This window comes from Leuciscus leuciscus (genome assembly GCF_965113295.1).
Source record: "Leuciscus leuciscus genome assembly, chromosome: 9".
Taxonomy (NCBI): domain Eukaryota; kingdom Metazoa; phylum Chordata; class Actinopteri; order Cypriniformes; family Leuciscidae; genus Leuciscus; species Leuciscus leuciscus.
This window is the reverse complement of record NC_138733.1, coordinates 13227154-13247804: the sequence shown is the minus strand read 5'-3', so window position 1 is coordinate 13247804 and position 20651 is coordinate 13227154. Positions and strand designations below refer to the sequence as shown.

The 20651-nt window shown below is 37.7% G+C and overlaps 2 protein-coding genes across 4 annotated transcripts in view; both read right to left on the bottom strand.

The window, feature by feature from the left end:
• Positions 1-2441: 2441 nt before the first annotated feature.
• rhoub (ras homolog family member Ub) lies at positions 2442-9954 on the bottom strand. Its single transcript, XM_082179409.1, has 3 exons — positions 9533-9954; positions 7330-7388; positions 2442-5074 (listed from the first exon to the last, which is right to left on the bottom strand). Exons 1-3 carry the CDS (start codon positions 9729-9731, stop codon positions 4619-4621), a joined length of 714 nt encoding a protein of 237 aa, XP_082035535.1. The 5' UTR covers positions 9732-9954; the 3' UTR covers positions 2442-4618.
• A 5305-nt stretch (positions 9955-15259) lies between these two features.
• rtn2a (reticulon 2a) overlaps positions 15260-20651 on the bottom strand; it is a 36856-nt gene continuing 31464 nt past the window's right edge. For all 3 annotated transcript variants that reach the window (XM_082181220.1, XM_082181219.1, XM_082181221.1), the window contains 5 exons: positions 20192-20330; positions 18046-18115; positions 16916-16962; positions 16079-16137; positions 15260-15875 (listed from right to left, as the gene is read on the bottom strand). In XM_082181220.1, coding sequence (XP_082037346.1) covers positions 15800-15875; positions 16079-16137; positions 16916-16962; positions 18046-18115; positions 20192-20330 — 391 coding nt within the window. In that variant the 3' untranslated portion in view covers positions 15260-15799. The remainder of the gene's footprint in view (positions 15876-16078; positions 16138-16915; positions 16963-18045; positions 18116-20191; positions 20331-20651) is intronic.

Genomic DNA, 20651 nt, shown 5'->3' with positions numbered 1-20651 from the left:
TACCAGTGGACTACACACACAATCACAAACTCAGAACGAGGAACATATCTGTTTTCTTTATAAATCTAGAATGTTTATAAGACAGTATGTAAAACTATGTGAAAAGGTTTTTAATAGGCAACTCAATCAAAAGAGTAAACACAACTACAAGCCAAGTATACTTAATTATACTTTTAAGTATATCTCGATCAAATGATTGAGTACAGGTACAGTCTAAATATTCTAAGACTTGTATAAGTCAAATATAAATAAGTGTAATTTTAACTATATTTCTGAGAAATAAAAAGTAGACTAAAAGTATACTTATTTATTTTAGTTTAAAAGAAGTAGCCTATACTAATAGAACACTTGAATAAACTTCTTTTTTTGTGTGTGTAAGTTTGACGACATAATTAATTGTTTTCTTTTTCCATTTTGGGTGAACTTGAATATTTTTTGATTCTGATTCTAATAATGATGTTTGCCTTAGCAAAAACCACTAGGCCTAATTATGGCAGGAAATAATATGACCTTCAGAAAACAACATTGTGGTATTTAGCAACCATCAGTATGTGTGTAATGAGATTTAATTTATCTTAAGCAATGTGCCCTCAAGCCTTCAGACGTACATTAAAAGCAGATTTGTGTCAGTAACAGTGCTCCAAATGAGACCACAGGGGGTTTTAATCCTATCAGCCTTCCCGCTAAAGGGGCCCCGAAACATTGCGTCACACACGCATTGTGCAAAGTTCCACACATCTTCCAGAACAAATCACATCGACAGGCAGAAAGGACTTGTGCCAATGTGCTGTTAAACTGCTGTCATCTATGGGACCATATTACTGTCATTGTGACCACAGTTACAGAACCCAACTGTGACGTCAAGTCGTCATAACTCATTACCAAAGTCCATTTCAGGATGTCAAGGTTCAGGCATTCAGTTACCTAAATGTTCCCAGAAATTACATAAGAAGGGGTTTAAAACCCAAAGATGATTGACTAAGCATTGGTCATACCAATGTTACATGATGTGTTCAGGTCTGGTATTGTTCATTTTAGGTGTCTTGCAAAAGCTGTTGACAAAAATCTCTGTGTTTGGATGATTTTAACCACATCATGTCTTTTTTTTTTTTTACTCTGTGATTATTATGAAATATGTTTTTACTGATTGTGTATTTCTAAGACAATCCTTAAGGGACGTTTATTGAAAATCTGCCATCTTCTTGCGTGGACTAACTGTGATCTTTCAACCACAAGACCATCTGAGCACTACCATATCAAACTGGCTTTTATGTATTGTAAAAGTGCACATTATGGTTTGAGAGTAACTGTTGTTTATTCTTGAGTGAAATGCTACGTATGCTAAGCTAGGCACAGACTGTATTCACTGAGACTGTCTGTGCAGTTGGCTTTTCTTTGAGACAAAACAAAGCCTCTAAATGATGGGTTACAGTGAGACCGTTGCAGACATAATTATAATCAAAAATGTATCCGTACTGTAACAGTGCAAGTACTCTTTTAGCATTTTATTCTCCTGACCTGCACTGGTATAGTTATGAAAACTACATCTTCAGGTCAAATAAATCAAACCAACAGCAGAACCCAAAGACACTAACTTTAGTAAAAATAACTTGGTAACTTAGTTTAATAGTAAATGCAAGACACATTTGGAACTAGCCTTAGCGACAATCATTAGCATTAGCTAAGACAGTGGGATCTAAACTAAATCATTAGTTTTAGGTTGTGACTGACAGATGAAACCTTACAAAAATAACCTACAGGAATCCTGCAGGATTTTCATGTTTCTGCAGGATGTTAGCATGAAAGCATGAGACAGAGCATGAAAGCATGAGTCTCACTCCAAATGCCATGACTAAAAGTTACTACTCTGATAACATATTGCGAGATGTATTCTGTTTGCAATTTTTCACATTTCTTTAGGGAGCTAACTTGCTAATCGCTAAAATGTTCTTGCTAATCACTAAAAAGCATAAGATCCCCTCCCTTCAGAGCGCCTCCGAAGACACGCTTCCTTCAAAACACATGAACGCACACAGCAGCGTCTGCAAAGCGTCACAAAACGAGAGACGGTGTCAAATAACCTCATGTCTCAAAGCACAAAACATTAAAATAATAATGAACGTACACAACTTACATAGCTCTAGTTGTACCACTTGACTGCTACAGATCCATTTCGGCGTTGATAGCTTTTTTCCTTGACACTTTATCCACTCTTTTAAAGATGTTTGGACAAAAACTTCTCAAATGATTTCTCAATGTCTCTCTGTTGCGTACGTGCACTTACTGCAAATAGTGTTTGCTAACAAAGCTATCACTGAGATAGGCTATTGCATGCTAAAGTCAACATGAAAGCAAAATTGACCCAATATGTACTTCAATACATGCTCCTGCTGTTGTAGGTCAGGTGACGACAGGCACACAATGTGAAAAACTCATTCAAGTTTCAGTTTATGTCACATTTATTTTCCATGAAAATCACGGATAGCAGTCAGCAACCGAAACACACATACATACACACTGAACCATAAACAGGAGTGTTTATAGAGTAAGAGATTTAAATGCAATCATAAAATGTACAGATCTTAGATTACCCTGATAATGTCATTGCGTTGGCAATAAAGTACATAAAAAACAGAGGTCACTTTCTGATGTGTGGCTTTATGGAGCGCAACAGTGACTGGTGATTCTGGAAGTATCTTCCCCATACATTTTCTCAATTAGAGTTTAATAAAAAAAACAAAGAAAAGAAATTTAAATAAAAAAGAAAATACAAATAAAAGCTATGAACCAAACATTAAAAAAAAGAAAAAAAAAGTATATTTAATAAAATGTAATGAAAATGATGGAATGAACTACATACTACAAACTTGTTGCTGCTTTGATGATATATTATTGATAATGGAGGGGATTTTTACTTCCTGAATCCTACTGTTGTGCTCTGTCGTTTGTGGTGGATTTCTGACCACCTGGGCTTCTGAATAATGAGAAGCAAATTCAACATCTCATTGGCTGATCAGGAGGACACATAGCCAAAGAACTTTGTACTAGACTTTTTACAACATGGCATAACAGCGTAGATCAAGTCAAATGGAAAGACTGCAATAGGGATTAACAACAGATCACAAGTGCAATGCATTGTGTGGCATACAAAGGTAATGTGTTATGCATGATAGGTCCAACTTTCTGTGACTAACAGTACACAAGTACAAATCCCTTTCACATTGCAATGGCAGTTGTGTTAACAAGGACAGAAAAGTTGCAGTTACACTCAATTTTGGACAATCAAAACGATGAAAAACGAGGCCTACAGTTACAAGTAGGTTCAGTTACAGACTGATGGGATATAAGGACCATTTAGATTGAGCGTAAACGGCCGAGGGGTCACAGGACTGCTATAAAACTATCTTTGTGACCTCAGACATGGAGGTTAAACAAACAAAAAGGAGCTTGATCACCAGTGTTAGCATGCTAGTATCATTAACATGTGGTCACACAACGTTCGTATATGCATTTATCAGGTAGAAGACATGGGTGAATAAATAGAAACTGTGGCACTGTATTTGGTTATAAAAACAAAAGCAGTAGATGATTTTTAAAACCATAATCAAACAGTTTTGGCTGTGGAAGAGGTCAACAGTGTTCTTCACTATCCAGTTGAGCCATTTGTTCGTACAGCGAGGGTTGTTGTTGCCGAGGCACGACTGGGAACGTTTTCCTAGGCTCTGTGATGAAAGGTCTCACTAGCCATGTTTCCATCCAAAGTTGTGAATTAAACTTGTGCAAAAAATGGAATATCACATAAAATATTCGCGAATAAATCACCGCTTCCATCCCATGTGTTCAAGAGAACAAAATCATCACTTGCTGGGAAACTGGCGCAAAGTATCATCGGTAATAAAAGGATGAAAAGTTTCTGCAACCGAGGAAGCCTGTGACTCATTTTTCTTACATAACAAATGACTTTCACATCAGAGTGCGCAGATGAAATGCAATTACAACCGCTGTCATGTTATCCTGCGTTCGAATGCCTGATGTTTTGGGAATGCAATCATGTGAGACAGTTCTGGGAATAATTCTGATGACAAGCTTTAGCTCGGGCATTTCAGAATGACAAAAACAATATTCGAGATTGGACAATTTGACTAACCAGCAAACCAATCACATGATCCGTTCAGACTAAGTCATTCGGTAAATGTGTTTCTTACCAAATAAAAAAAGTATCCGTCTCAATTGAGAACATACGTTTTTTATGGGCATTTTAGGATTTTATACCAATCTTGGTGTTTTCATCCAGCGTTTTTAATGCGATACCCCAAAACTTGCATACAAGTATGTGGAAAGAAACATGGCTAATAAGGTCCTATACACCTACAAAATGTCCCCGGAGCAGTCTTTATCCTGGGCCCCGTGATGTTTAGTGACGGCCCTGCATACAGAACTTCCTTCGTACTGTAGCTGTCGAATAAGCTGCACCTTCTTTCGCCATTCATCATCTTTACAGCAGCAATACTGATCTTCGTTGATTCGTTACCAACTGAACATCATCCACTTGAGGAGCGTGAAGCTAAACCAGAGTCTATCACATTGTTCATGCCTCAGAAGATTGGCTTGACCTTTGCTACTGTATGCAGATATATTTCTTCCACCACGACTTTGAGAGCATTTTCATTTTGTCAGCAGTACTGTGGACCTTCCGTTCTCGCCTGGCTCTTCTGTCGGAGTTTCGGAGCCCCACGGAGATGGCGGCGTCAAACACATCCTTCAGGTTTTTCTGTGTGAGCGAGGAGCATTCGACGTAGGCTACCGCCCCTACTTTGTCCGCCAGGGCGCGGGCGTCCTCTTCCAGGACAGGTCGCTCTCGGCGCCGCGCCAGATCGATGAGGACCTTGACATCTTGCCTCAGGTCACACTGGGTGCCCACCAGCAGCACAGGTGTGAGAGGACAACGCCGTCGGATCTCCGGGACCCATTTTTCACCAATGTTCTGGAAGGAAGCGGGGCTGACGACGCTGAAGCACAACAGGAGTACGTCAGTCCGCGTGTAGCAGAAGTGACGCAACTTATCGAATTCATCCTGAGGTAGAGAGAAAGAGAAAAGTGAATGAGCTGCTCAAACAGAAAGCCTATCACTTTATATAACTGTATCATTACTGATGTTTAGTAACGCAAGGCCTCGAGAACCTTCTCCAAAAATCATTTGCGGGATTCCAAATAGTTTTTTCAAATAATAAAATCCTTTAACTGGCTCTCGGGGTGTTTTATAATTCCCTGAAGCAATTAAGTGAAATTATAGGTTGGCGCTCGCAAAGAACACTGCATGTGGAACACGCAGTGCACGCTTTAATCTTTTAAACTTGGCCAAAGTTTTCAACTCTGGCACACCCTGTCTTGTTTATGCAGTACAAATAAATTGAAAGTATAAATCTGTAGAGCGTTTTGGAGAGCAGGGCCTCTAAAATCATTGAGAACAGCAATTAAGCTTGACAGATAAGAGCGCCAAACCTTTTCAATGCCTTTGCTGCATCTACTTTTTGTTTTACGAAATCATAAGATTTAGATGAAACACACACACAGTATTTTCAGTATTTACCAATAAAATATTATTTATTTGAATGAACTTTGAACACTGGTTGACCTGGAGAAAAAAAAAGTGTGTGTGTGTGGGGGGAGATTTGTCACTTTACCAACACACACACACACACACACACACACACACACACACACACACACACACACACACACACACACACACACACACACACACACACACACACACACACACACACACACACACACACACACACACACACACACACACACACACACACTTTATGGCCCTTAAGTTACAATTTTAGCATTTAAGGCGTTATTTTAATTTAATTACAGAGCTAAGATATACACTTTTCCTTACATTGATAGAACTTTAAATGAAAGTAATATGAAATATATATTATGTATACATTGGTACACATTTGTATGTACACACACACACACACACACAAATACAATATTAATTTTCAAAATATTGTTCATTTTAATTAACTTGTAATAATAAAATGCAATAGTTACAGTAATATGGTAATTACAGTAATCCATTTACTGTCAAGGATAAGCACAGCTGGGTTTCATTTTTGTTTTATTGTAATATATTCCAGCCACCAATTCCAGTAATCTATAAATAACTGTAAATAGCCATTGCAATAGATTTCTCTAGGTGACAACAGTATAATAATAATAATAATAATAATAATAATAATTTCTTCTTGGTGTTGGATTTATAGATTTAAAAAAAGATGTATAGTACAGAGATATACACAGACGAATCTCTACTGTAATTTTATACAGTATATACAGTCATATCACCCAGCCCTACAATTACGATCACTCAAATCTGTCTTTAAAAGGCAACTTACTGACGCACAGACATCGCCTGATTGACTTTATCATCATCAAACAACTGTTTTCTTTTGTTGACATGGACACCTGCTGCACAACATAATAGAAGTACATCTAAACAGGCTGAGCAATAGAAAGCTCTGAAAGACTTTTGCGATACTAGCCTTTGTTTCTGTACTTTGGGCAAAGTGCATTTGTTCTTTCTCTTTAAAAACTATATGAAAGCCTGCCATACTATAACTGGAGAAGTGAATTCTGATCTTCTCGTGTTTACCTGAGCTTGCCTCTGTATGGTTGTGTAAAGGGATTTATATGTTGTGTACTAAGAGGGCAGAGTCATTTATTTGTTAACCCATGTAATGCATGACAAAGGAGTGTCAGTTTCTGAGGTTCAAAGCCTTATGGAAAAAACCTTTCAACGAAGCAATCTAATATTCCAATGTGGAAATCAGAATGAACGTAGAGCCAGCGGCCTTTTCAAATTAGTGAAGGTAGTTACACAACAATAAAAAAAAAAGAAAAAAGTTTGGCATCTAAAACATAACTTGGAGGAGGCAAACCCGCTGGATACACGATACCCTGTCCAAGCCTGTGTTGCTCAGAAACCGAGAGGGAGATCCAATAACTAAAGTGCCGATAGCTTGAGGATTGTTTTTTTTTTCACTCCCTTTATGATTTCCTCACAGTATGGCAACCCTGCCGATCTTTTCGAATTGCTAAGATTTTGTTGCGCAACTGCTTTCTCATCCAATTTCTAAATCCTGCTTTCAGAGAGTGACAGAAATGCTCTCATCCACCCCAAACAAAAAGATCAAGTTAGTTGATTTTTGTCTTTGGGTTGGCTTCAAAATGCATGGAAAGCAACATGATGTTATGAGCATCGGACAGTCATGCTGTGAGACTGGGACACAGGTGGTGCACTGAAGTTCTTACCTGTCCAGCGGTGTCACAAAGCTGCAGTCTCACTGGTTGACCATCCACCTGTACGACCGCTGGAGGAAAAAAGGGGAAGAAATTAGTCATTTTATTACCAACACACGCACCGGTTTCCTTTTAGTCATCGAACACTGTAAACAAACACAACGTCAATGGACTTTATGGACTTAAGTTACAATTTACAATTACAGAGCTAAGATACAAACTTTTCCTTATACATTGATAGAAATAATAAACTTTATATGAAATATATTATATTAAATGTGTGTGTGTGTGCATATATATATATATATACACACATTGTACGTGTGTGTGTGTGTGTGTGTGTGTATATATATATATATATATATATATATATATATATGTGTGTGTGTGTGTGTATGTACAGTGTGTATGTACTGTATGTATGTATGTAATATTTTGAATTTATATATTCATTATTACATTATTACATATACATTATTTTCAAATCTGTAATAAAATTATCTTAATATAACAGAGGGTCTTTGATATATATATATATATATATATAGTTATTATTTTTACTATTATTTTCAATTGGTCTGTAACTTATTGTTTTCAAATGTCAGTCTGTAAAAAAAATCCTAATATAACAAGGTCTCTTATAATAATAATAAATTGTAATCATAGTTATTTATTATTATACACCCTCATGAACATGGCATAGATCAACAGCTCAGATATAATTTGGGTTCCTGCAGCTCATAAACCTCACTTCACTTGTCACCTTTACTTGTTTGTAAGACAGTACATGCTGTTCAAATCTATAATAATGTTCATTCCATCATGCCACGGTGAAGTGATCTCATGAAACACAGTAACACTCAGGTCCTGGAGATGATTTGTCACTTCAAAGTGTTCTGCTTCAAGCACCCATTGTGTAATTGTCTCCAAATCCCCGTCATATGATCTGTCTTTAATTCAGCCCCTTCCCCCTCAGAGTACCACCTGTTGAATTGCGTAACTGTTCTCAAATCAGTGCAAAGATTTCTGATCTGGCTCCAGGAGTTTGAGGGTGACATCACCACTGCGGCAGCAACACAATATCTGCTCAGAGATTGAAACTAGTGGACCGGACCCCATGGATTTTAGGGGCCCAGATTTTCCGGTCAGGCATTATTGCGCAAGGGCTTTATAATTACAAAGACATGCTTGTGGGTACTGAACAGTGACAGGCTGTTGTTTCAGGTCCATAGAAAAATTATGAAACATATGTAAAGTAGGCTACTCTTTGACTTAAAATTGTTATAAAACACAGTCTTTAAAGCACTGCATTAATTTCTATTAAAAATGGTCTGGAATTTAAGGGACTGCACTTGACTCATTTTGGTCACAAGGAAATAAACTCAAGTTTGTGTTGCACTGAAAAGCCATTTCCCTCCCTACTTTGTCAACACCATCAGATATTTATTAAAAATAATAAAATCACTCAGCAACATCTGAACACCTTGGTGTTCAAATGGTCATATATTTGTTGTTTTCATATTATATGCATTCAACATCACACATGCTCTGGTGAATTTTAAGTTATCACTGATTTTCAGACTGTGAATAGAATCAGTTTTAAACAATCCTAAAAAGTCTCAATTTATTAATTGATTTATCGATTTATTTAAACATTTGACTTTTTAATCTGGCTGTGTTGACCCATATGGAGGGATGGTGTGAAAAAAAACAATAAAATATTATTTTAATTAATTTTAATTATACAAGCATCCTTGTCAAGTAAAACGTTTCACAAAACTACAAAAAGCTTGTTATGAGTAAATGCTATCAAATCGATTAATCGCATCTAACATAAAAGTTTTTGTTTATATATGTGTGTATATATATTAGTATATTATACATGTATGTATATATGCACACACACACACACACATGTTATATATATATATATATATATATATATATATATATATATATATATATATATATATATACACACAAACAAAAACTTTTGTTAGGTGCGATTAATCGATTTGACTGCAAACATAATATTCAAAACTAAAGATAAAAAGTCTGACATGTTCATTTATAGTTAATGTGATGAACTGCATTTGTGGTTACTAAGCTAAAACACCTGTTTGAACTTGAGGAAAACTTCAGGAGAACTGACTTCATAGATCCACAGAAAATCACAAAAAATTGCAATGGACAAATTACGCATTGAAAGACTCACCTGAGAAATCGTCAAACGCTGTCGGGACGTATTTCGTTGGATATCCATTGGTTGTGTAGCTGACAATCAGGCTGGTTTTCCCCACAGCTCCGTCCCCGAGAAACACGCACTTCAACAGCCGGCCCTGGCAGTGCGCGGGCCGGGGGGATCTGGGTTTGTGTGGGGGCACCGGAGGCGCCATCAGGTGACTGTAATCCATGTGCGTTCAGACGCGCTGCTCGACCGGACCGCAGGTGGATCGCACACTCCTGATGGAGTGACCCGAGAAAAACACATCAATAAGGGGACTTTATCAACAACTGGGCGCTATGAGCACTGCGTAAATGCGCTTGATCCGCTGCTGCGCACATAAACCGTCAGTTTCATAAGTCCAAATAACTCAGTATCTCCACGAAAAATTACGGACGTCTCACACACTTCTACAGCTGCGTAAGGAGCGAGAGAGACAGCTTTTATAGTCAGATTTCGTTTGACTAGCTCCTCCCTCTTCTCATGGCTGCTTGAGCACAGCCTATTCATGACGCTTGTCTCACTAGAAACAATGGCAAGTGTGCGTTAAAAAGACATAAATAGCCTATTGGTTCCTGATTTTCTGGGTACATTTCCAGTTTTGGTTACACTTTATTTGGTAACACTTTATTTTAAGGTGTCTTTGTTACACTGTAATTATACATTTAAGTACTGAGTAATATTAGGTAACTACATGTGCTTACTATAGGGTTAGGATTAGGGTTTGGTTTGGTTTAAAAACTGTTGCATGTAATTATGCATAGTTATTACTATAGTTACAATAGTTACTATAATTATTATATAGTTATTACTATAGTAACTTCACGTAACAAAGTGTTACCCTTTATTTTAAGGTGTCAGTGTTACAGTGTAATTATACATTTAAATACTGAGTAATAATATATAACTACATGTACTATATGGTTAGGAAGGATTAGGTTTAGGGTTAGTTCCATGTAAGTAAGCATAATTTATAGTACCATAATTACTATAGTAACTACATGTAACGTGTAACAGACACTGTAAAATAAAGCGTTACCCCAGTTTTGCCACTGGTTTAGCCTATGACACTTTCTCAATTTTGCTACAATGCCAGTGCATTTCGCATCGGCTTAAGCAAGCAAGCAAATTTACACATTTAACTGAAAGTTAGTTTCGTAGCCTTATATTTTTGGTAGAATGTAATATTTAATATTTGTTTAATGCATTTTTTTCTTAATATAAATTCAGAGGAAAATGTGCAATGAAGGGGGGGGGGGGGGGTGCAATAGAAAATGTGCAATAAATGGGTCAGTAAACCCATTTATGATTATGACTGTGTATAAATGGCTAACACAATAAAATAAAATCCTAAAAACATAAGATATAACAATGTATACTTTGTAAATGTAAAATGTGCAATTAACATTTACAGCACAATTTAATGATAATTAGTATTAAAATGTAGTAGCAGTGTTTAATAATAATATGCCTTTATTTTACATTTGACTGATCCCATTACTCTTCTATTGGTGAATGGGTTTAAACTGATCTTTTCTGCCAGCTAGTGGTCAACATGAGCTATTTTACTTTGAGAAATGCATGTAGCCTGATGCCAAATAACTGACAAACAATATCATTAAGTATTTTTTATTATTATTTAGTTAAGTACATCCGGTTTCATGACATTATGTTTATGCTATTTAATGTATAGCCTATGCTTTACTAAAATAAATCTAAATAGCATTGAAATGACATCATTGAATTTGGAGATGGAAATTGATTTTTTGTCCAGTTAAGGCTTCATATATCTACAGGATAAATGGTCTCATTACACTTTAAGGTATAGCCTATTATCCTGTGATAAGCTTTGAAATGTTTTTTATGGCCATATGAAAGGCAGGGGTCTTAGGAAAGCAGTCAGCAGTGACTTCACATCTGAACAAACTCCATAAGTGCTTATGTTCTAATCTGATTCTATTATAACTTGTTTGGGTTAAGCGATGAAGAGAAACTGTTATCAAATCAGAGCTACATTTATTCAGAGGAATGATTTTTGTATAAGAAAAAAAAAGAAAGATTCTACCTGTAAATCAATGCTAAATGAATCATATGTGTCTGAAATCACAGCTTATAACTTAATGTCTGATAACAAAAAAACATTACATTACCACGAAATGTGTTTTATGTTCTTGCAACAAGCTAATATTGCACATAAGTCTTATGGTAAGTCATACTTTTATGGCATTTATTTTATTTTCAGTATGAAAGCCTCAGTTGCCCTTTCAATGTAACTGCATGAAGAATCTCAATCCCGCTTTGTACGTTTCACTTCCAATTTTTTGGCCTATAAGAAAGTTCTCAATATTGCAAAAAAAAAGAAAAAAAAAGAAAAAGGTGGAAAGTGAAACTACAACACATAAAAAGGAAGTAGGGCCTACTATCAGCATCCACTCAGGCATGTGCCAGGCCTTTAAATGCTTCCTGATGTTATTTAGAATGAAGGGAAAGGAGGGCATTATGTAGATAGTCTTGCTGACCATCATTGTAAAATGTTCCATTGTACTAGAAGGCCATTAGCAGTTTCCCCCTTTTATTCTTTTATTATGACTTCATCAGACAATAATAAATTCAAGGCATCCACTCTTTCAGCTATTAGAAGTTACCTTAAAAATATATATATAAAAAAACAATTTTCACATTTTCTTAAGAGAATGTATGCTGCTTGTCTGTGCAAAGTTTTCTGTTTAACAAGTTAGTATGTTGCTATTCAGTTGATGCTCTGCCCAAACTTCCAGTGCTTAATTGTACTGATTGTGCACTTGTAGTGTACTTCAAATCTTAAAACTAGGCCTATATATTTTTTTTTTAAATGGTATTTGCTGATAATATTATAAGGCCACTTAAGAGTACTTAAAGAGACACTTTCATGACTGTTTCTTTACACACTTAAGTGTTGAATTAATGTCTAATTAAAAGTTTAACTTTTTAATGTACATTTTAAATCATTGTTTAAATAATTTTTTTGCATGCTTTAAAGAAGTACACCAATTCTGATGTGTTGACAAACATACAAAAGCACATGTAAAGTAGGCTGCTTGATTATAATTTTAACTGTATTGTGTTATTCGATATTACAATTAAAATTACAGTGGGCCCCCGCGCTACAGAGGTTGCTCAAAACCAAGGGATTCTCTCAGAGGGGAAATCTGCTTCATATGATCAAGGTCACGCTCGCGCGTCTTGTGGAAAAACCTGCCTTCGTCTTGTGGAAAAACCTTGGTTCCTTTCCCAAGGACCTGTGCTGGCGGCTCTTTGTCGTCGCGTCACACTAACAACGGATGCATCCCTCAGGGATTGGGAGGCGATCATGAGTGGTTGCTCGGCTCGAGGTTTGTGGTGGAATCGTCATCTCTCGTGGCACATACATTGCTTGGAAATGCTGGCCATGTTTAAGGCCTGAAACCCAGAGGTGGTGGAGCTCCTTTGGGAAAACTTTGGTCGAGCAGAAGTAGACCTGTTTAGATCTCTAGAAACATCTCATTGTCCACTATGGTTCTCCCTCACTTATCCAGCTCCTCTTGGGCTGGACGCTATGGTACAGAGATGGCCGAGGCTACTTCTGTATGCTTTTCCCCCGATCGCTCTGCTCCCGGGAGTTCTGAAGAGAGTTCGCCGGGACAGGGTCCACCTTCTACTAGTAGCCCCGTTTTGGTCGGCCTGAGTATGGTTCTCGGACCTAGAGTCTCTCCTCTAGAGATTCCACCCAGGAAGGACCTTCTCTATCCAGCGAGCGGGTCAATCCTTCACTGCCGCCCAGAATTGTGCAAACTGTGGGCTTGGCCTCTGAGGGGGCCTAGCTCATAAGTTTAGGTCTCTCATGTTGAGACCATCCTCCACTCCAGTGCTCCATCCATGAGGAAACTCCACCTATGCCTTGAAGTGGAAATTATTCACTTCATGGTGCGGAAGTCACCAGTTGGACCCAGTTAACTGCCCAGTGGGTGTTGTGATGGAATTCCTGCAGGAGCAATTCTCCGCAGGGTTATCCTCCTCCACAATAAAGGTGTATGTGGCGGCCTTAGCTGCTTACCAAACTCCTTTGGGTGGTGTGTGTCTTTGGGGAGACACCCTCTAGTTACCCGTTTCCTTCGTGGCACTTTGAGGCTGAGACCTGTCCGCACGAGGGTGCCGGCCTGGGACCTGGCCATAGTATTAGAAGGCCTTTCTTTGGCTCCCTTCAAGCCTATTGAGGAAGTTTCTGAGAAGGTTCTAAAGCTGAAAACTATTTTCTCCTAGCTATCTCATCTCTCAAAAGAATTGGAGACATCCAAGCCCTCTCGGTTTCTCCCTCATGCTTGGAATTTGCACCTAGTATGGTAAAGGCCTTTCTTCACCCTAAACCTATATGTTCCTAAGGTTCCTACTAATACTGTAAGACCTTTTGTACTGCAGGCCTGCTATGCTCCTCCCTTCCGGATGTAAGACCAAGAGAAACTAAATCTGCTCTCCCCACTCAGGGCCTTAGATGCTTATGTTCACAGAGCTGCCCTGTGGAGAAAGTCTGAACAACTGTTCATTTGCTTTGGGTCATTCTAAGCAGAGGATGAGCAAGTGGGTGGACGAGGCCATTTCACTTTCTTATGAGTCGGCCGCTCAGCCTTCTCCTTTGGCTGTACAGGCCCACTCTACTAGGAGTATGGCTGCCACTAAAGCATTATTGTCAGGAGTTTCCCTCCAAGATGTTTGGGATACGGCAGACTGGTCCTCGCCGCACACATTCATGAGATTTTATGACTTTGATCTTGGCTCCATTCCACAGGGGCGCAGGTGCTTTCGTCTTATTGTGCGCTTAGATTTCACACGGACGAACACTTGCTCCTATGACGGTTCCCACAGCATTTCGACGTAGCGCGAGTACCCTTAAAAGGGAACGTCTTGGTTTTGTATGTAGCCTTAGTTACCCGAAGAGGGAACGAGATGCTGTGTTGCCCTTCCATATTCTCGGAATGCCCATGATCGACTTGCTTCAGATTTATCAGAAGCTGGCACTGTTTGGTTTGGATGTGCTTTATAGTTTCCTGGTCGATGACATCACCTGCCTATGGTGTTCCGTCATGCCATTGGACTGATTTCAAACGCGCTTCACGGCGCAATCACGCAGAGGCGTTCCCACAGTGTTTCGACGCAACGTCTCGTTCCCTCTTCAAGGAACTAAGGTTACATCTGTAACCGAGACGTTTTTATGAGCGCTGAAAAAAAGAGGAGGAAGCGAAAGAGAATAAGGACACGGTCATTGCTAGGGAAAAGAGGCCAATTTTGCAAATGGACGTAGGTCGTTGGCAGCAAACACACTGTGAGATTATCATGCTCCATTTCTGACACTGTCAGAAACTTATCGCAGGCTATCTTTGGTCTGAAGACAGTGATAACGGCCATGAACCTTGAACCTCTCACTGTACGACGTACGACAACCGTTTAGGAGCCACGACCACAGAAATCGCCACGATTGGTCATCTTTCGTCTGGGACAGCCCAAATTCGTACAATGTGTACCGGGCATACCTCAGTCCTTTGTCTTGTGATAACGTTATGTGGATTGTGTAGTCTTGCACTTTGTGTTTATTAAATATTGTTTCATCATCTTTGTATCTTTAATACAGCAAACCCTGTGACAGTGGAAAGAGTGATTTGACATGGAATCAAACTTACACTCAAATAACACCAAGCAAACAAAACATTGGAAAAGAAAAGAACATTGTGGTTTTAATAGCTCTTAGGTACTTTAACAGGCTTAAGCTGCCCACACATACACACACACACAAAGCGATTTTGAGACTGTAAGAAGTAAAAACCCCATCTGGAAACTGGTCCTGCGTTATGTTCCTGCTAGGCGAACTGCAGTCAGTCTGCATTCAAAAAGCTCTGATTCGCATTTTCACTGCTGTTACTTCACTGAAGTCATCCATGTTTGTTCAGATAACTCTCCGTTATTGTATGGGTGGCTCAAGTATCTTAGCGATCTGTCTTTCATTCATACACTCACACTCACACTGAAATGTGGAAATGAAAACATGTCTTTAACTTCTTAAAATTCCAAAGCCTTTGATTCCATTTTCATCCAAGATTGTTCTTTGCATGGTCCTCCCTCCTTAAACCGTATTTAAGGCCCTGTGTTATTAGCCCCTCCCCCAATGCAGAGGTGGGACTCCGAGCACAAACTGCTAATTAAGACATTTTTGAGCGACTGCGTTCAGTTCCTCCTCCTCTGTGAGATGTCTCAATGGGCTTTGGGTTTAGCTCCACCAGGGGTGGGATCCAGGGGTGGTCCGCCACCCTGGACCAGGCGATAAAGGCTGTTCAACAGACAAAAATACTATTGAAGTACATTCTCATTTGTGCTCTATCATAGATTTTAGAGAACCAGTGTTTGTTTATTCAATGGTTGATGGAAATCAGATCTAGCCAAGAAACTACACAAATATCATGAGGCTTATTGAAGCACTGATTTTAAAGTAATATATTAATTACTGTTCACAGTAGATGGCGCTATACTCACAAGTCCTTTATGTTGTCAATACGGGCTAGTACTGCTACAAAGCAGCTGTCCACTTTGTCCTGAAAAAGAAGAGAGTGACATGAGCTGCAATAGATGTGTTAACACTAGGACTGTCTATCAATTAAAAAAAAGATAATTTAATGATATAATATACATTTTCACAGCATTAAAGTAAATTATGTGGGCCTATTTTATTATATTCTTTTACTATTATATTATATACAATTCCAAGTAAAAAAAAAAAACATTAGATGACATGAACAAACTAGAATGAAATCAATTAAAAAACATGAAATTATTATATTATATTATATTATGTTATATTATATTATAATTATATTATATTATATTATATTATATTATATTATATTATATTATATTATATTATATATATTTTCACAGCATTAAAGTAAATAAAACAAAAAAACATTAGGTGACATGAACAAACCAGAATGAAATTATTATTTGTGTGACAATTACTGGTAATCGTCAGCACAAAATTCATGATTGTGACAGGCCTATCCACTATATTAATAAACATTACAAAAAGTGTCTTTAGAAGTCAATATATTGTTTTATTTCGGTATAATTGCACATAAGCCATCATTCTTTATAATTCTTGCGTTTATTGCTGTTGTTGTGGCAGTCAAAAACAGCACAGCTTAACCCAGCGGTCATTTGAATTTGTAGTAATTTTCAAAAAGTTTCTTGCTCAGGTAAAAGGTGGATATACAGAATTATATACGGGCTTATTAGAATATGAACTAAAGTATACAGAGAAATACATGAATATGCATGAGATGCCACTGTTGTTGTAGCCCACAGAGATTGTGTTACCTGGTGCCTTGTGTAAAACAGAGGGACAGAGAAGACAGCAATCACACCTGGACACCACATGATGACAAGAGAACTTAGTTAGAAAAGCATTTATCATTAACTTCTCATAAAGCACCACTAATACTGTAAATGCCCAGCTTTCCGGGTATCACATTCCAAATTACAGGGCCGAGGATATACAGTGACCCTCAGAACACATTTAGGGCCAGATTTACCAAACATGGCAAATTAGCGTGAGAGCGCAATTCCAAAAAAGCGCAGATGGGTGTGGAAAGTTCTGTGCGTGAATGACCAACACAATCTACCAAGAGATTAACGTCTGGTTTAAGACATGCTTTTTTGGGGTGGTAAATAATGGCACAAATACCAATGACTAGCGCAAAGCTTAGTTAATCACCTTGCATGATTCGTTTAAATACTCTCCTCACATAAATTTTGCATCTGAAAAGGTCAGCAACAAAAATGACTGTGTCCACGCCTTTTCAGCGCTAATATTTCACTGTGTGAAATATCACTTTGTACATGTTTTACACAAAAAAACAAAGGCCAGATTTACTACTAACAGCTTGTGTCAGCACAAACCCTCTTTTGGCATTAAAAAACTACTGTCAGGACTGACCTTATTGCATGCATTAGTAGTTTCCCTTTCAGATGCATAATTTATGGGAGGAGAGTATTTAAATGAATCACACAACATTTTGCGGTAGTCAGTTTACTGGTATTTGTGGCATTAACACAGAAAGAAAGCATGTCTTAACTCAATTCGTGCTTGACGTGGCTGCAATAGTTGTGCTGCTCTTGGTAGATTGAGTTGGTCATTATGGAAATTAGTTGCTGCATCTGTGTTCTTTAATTTGCACATTGTCAGTAGATCACCTGCAGAACTTTCCACTCCCATAGGCGTTTTTATTCTGTTCTCATACTGTTCAAAATGAAGAGAAAAAAGTATTTTGGTTGTCAATCTTTAGTGGAAGGTTCATAGTTTATGTAATACAATACAAAAGTGTTCAAATGTTTTTGAGGCCACTGTGCAAGTCATAGAATAACTGCTGACTGCAAGTTAGACAGCATAACTATTATAAAAGTTGTAAAGTAAAGTTGGAAACAAGTAAAAAACATGGACATCATACCGATGATGAGCAAGGTAAGGCCATTGCAGAGGTTTCCCAGGAACGTGACCAGATACATCAGCAACAAGAACTGGGGATAACAACAAACATTTCATTACTCAATTCCTAAATGTTTGTGTATACAAATCTGATTCTACAAGCCACCTCAGAACTCTATCAAAACACGCATCCACTGCAAGACGTGATGATTGGGAAACTGTTATCTAACACTGAGCTTCTGGCCTGTAGAGAAAATGTTTCCTCTTATATCTCTCAGTCAGGAGTCTCTAGTCACCAAGTCTGAAACTGGAAACCGCACTCAGGACAAGACCCTCTTGTATCCTCTCGTCTCATACTACATAAGACCACATGTGTCCCATGTCACATACCACACAGGTCATCCTGTGACTCTGTGACACCCCCGAAACTTGAGGACTGTTAAAGAGTTTCAGCTGAAGACTCTGCAGTTCTAGGCTGTCTAATTTATCAGTTTAGACGTGACTATAAGACAAAGTTAGGTCACTTTTATAGGACTGGTCCTCCAATATAAACTAAATCATTAATGATTTATGATTAAATTGTAGTAGAAAATATAAAAATAACATGAAAACCAGACTTATTCAGATTGTGTTAATAGTGAAAGTAGAATATAAAGCAGAAATAGACAGGTGGAGCTAGGGAGGAGGAGGGTGAATGTTGTGCCACCTGTGCTGCTAGAACGTAGTCGAAGATGACGAGGTGAGTGCCGGTATTTAAATGTTAAAAAGAGGAAGAAAAGTGCTTTAATTGGATAGGACCGGCAAGAAGGGAAACATTCATATCTGCCAGCAACATATGGAGTTTTTTAACCTATTTGATCATTGAGATTAAATGTGGACTTTTTCCTGCGTTTCTTTTTTTTTTTTTACATGAGCAAAAGACCCAAGTAATCTCATATGTGTCTCTGCTAGAATCAGAAGAGATCTCAACAATGTCTCAAACTGCGCTCAGATTGGCAAGATACTAAAGTCTGCAATCAAATGTCAAAGATTTCAAACATTACTTATCAAATTGTTCCAACACTTAAATATATGAGATATGATATCCACATCAGTGTTACTGTATAACTCAATAGATTTACTTTATTTAATGTTTCATTACTGCACTGTAGCAAAATAGTCTTCAGGCATAAAACTAAAAAAACACAATAGCCATTTATAATCCATAATTTTCTCTCAAAATGCAGAATATTATCATGTATTCTGTAATTCTGTACCATAATGTCCGGGAGACACTTCATGTCAAGATATAGGCCACACGTGCCTGGAAATACACCCCAAAACACTGTCAGAAGATTTTCATGTGGTAAATCTCGAGTGTATTTAGAGTGACAGCTGTTAAGTGCACAGCTGAGAGGCCTGAAATAATGAACATTCATTTTGGTCCTCAGTAGAGGACCTTTTTTAATTGCGACAGTTGTCACGACAACATCTTTGGATTTATGAATTTCATGGAAAGAGAAACAATTAGGTATGTTATTTTGTAATTATAATTAGTATTTGATGTATAATTCGTTTTTTCTTTTCATGTAAATGAACATGCAATACATTTTTTTTGTTGGTTTCATCCTGTTGGGGAGACACTTTGACTTTTGTATTTTAGGGTGCCTGTTAAGACCTGGCTAGGGACAACAGATGGAAACTAGCACTTGTAGCTAACTCTGGCTTGTTTACAGCAAGTAACTTGTCTGTTGATCAATGAGCATTGTCCCTATCAAATAAAATAAAAAGAAAGAAAGAAAGACACTACAAGTCAATAGTGTAAAAAAAGAAAAGAAAACACATTCCTATGAAATATGATACAATAAAAAAAAAATGTCAGTGGCGTTTCTCATTAAAATATGTTTCTAAGGGTTTTCTCAGGAGGATGAAAAAAAGGTACTGAATATAAGATAAGATGAGACCAAAAAAGATAAAAGGAAAATTTAATAAATAGAAGCGGACAAGAGAAGAAGATATGAAAATAATCTCTTATGACAGGCACTACAGAGCACAAAATACTAAGTGCTTAAAATACTAAGAGAGCGATGACTCATTGTCATGACTGTGGAATATCATTGTTGTAATCACACAGATTCAGGATATAGACAAATTAATTTTATACAAGACCATCAATTCCCAGGCCGTACCTTGAGTGAGTTGAACAGGTTTCCCACAAAGATGAGGTTCCTCAGTGTGTCCGCGGCCGAGCAGGACAGCACAATGGCCCTCTGCACGTAGTGTTGAGCCTCTTCCCCACTTAAACTGATGTCCAAGTCTAGATATGACCTGCAGCACACCAATGCATAGAGACATAGCCGTACACACATTGAAAACACAGATATTAAATGTAGTTATTTTTGACTCAAAAGAAGATGCATTTATCCAAAGTAGAGCCCATAGTTTCTTCTTCAAAATCAAAAGTTGCTCTTTTGTCCAAATGAAAATAATCATTTCACACTCTCATTAGTTCATTCATTTAATTTATCAGTAAAATGTAATATGTATATGAAAGGTGATGGAAATTGCACGGTTGACGACATATTTTTGAGTTTCAGAAAAAAAATTACAGTATTTAGATTTTTTTATGGTTCCTGGGGATGATGGGAT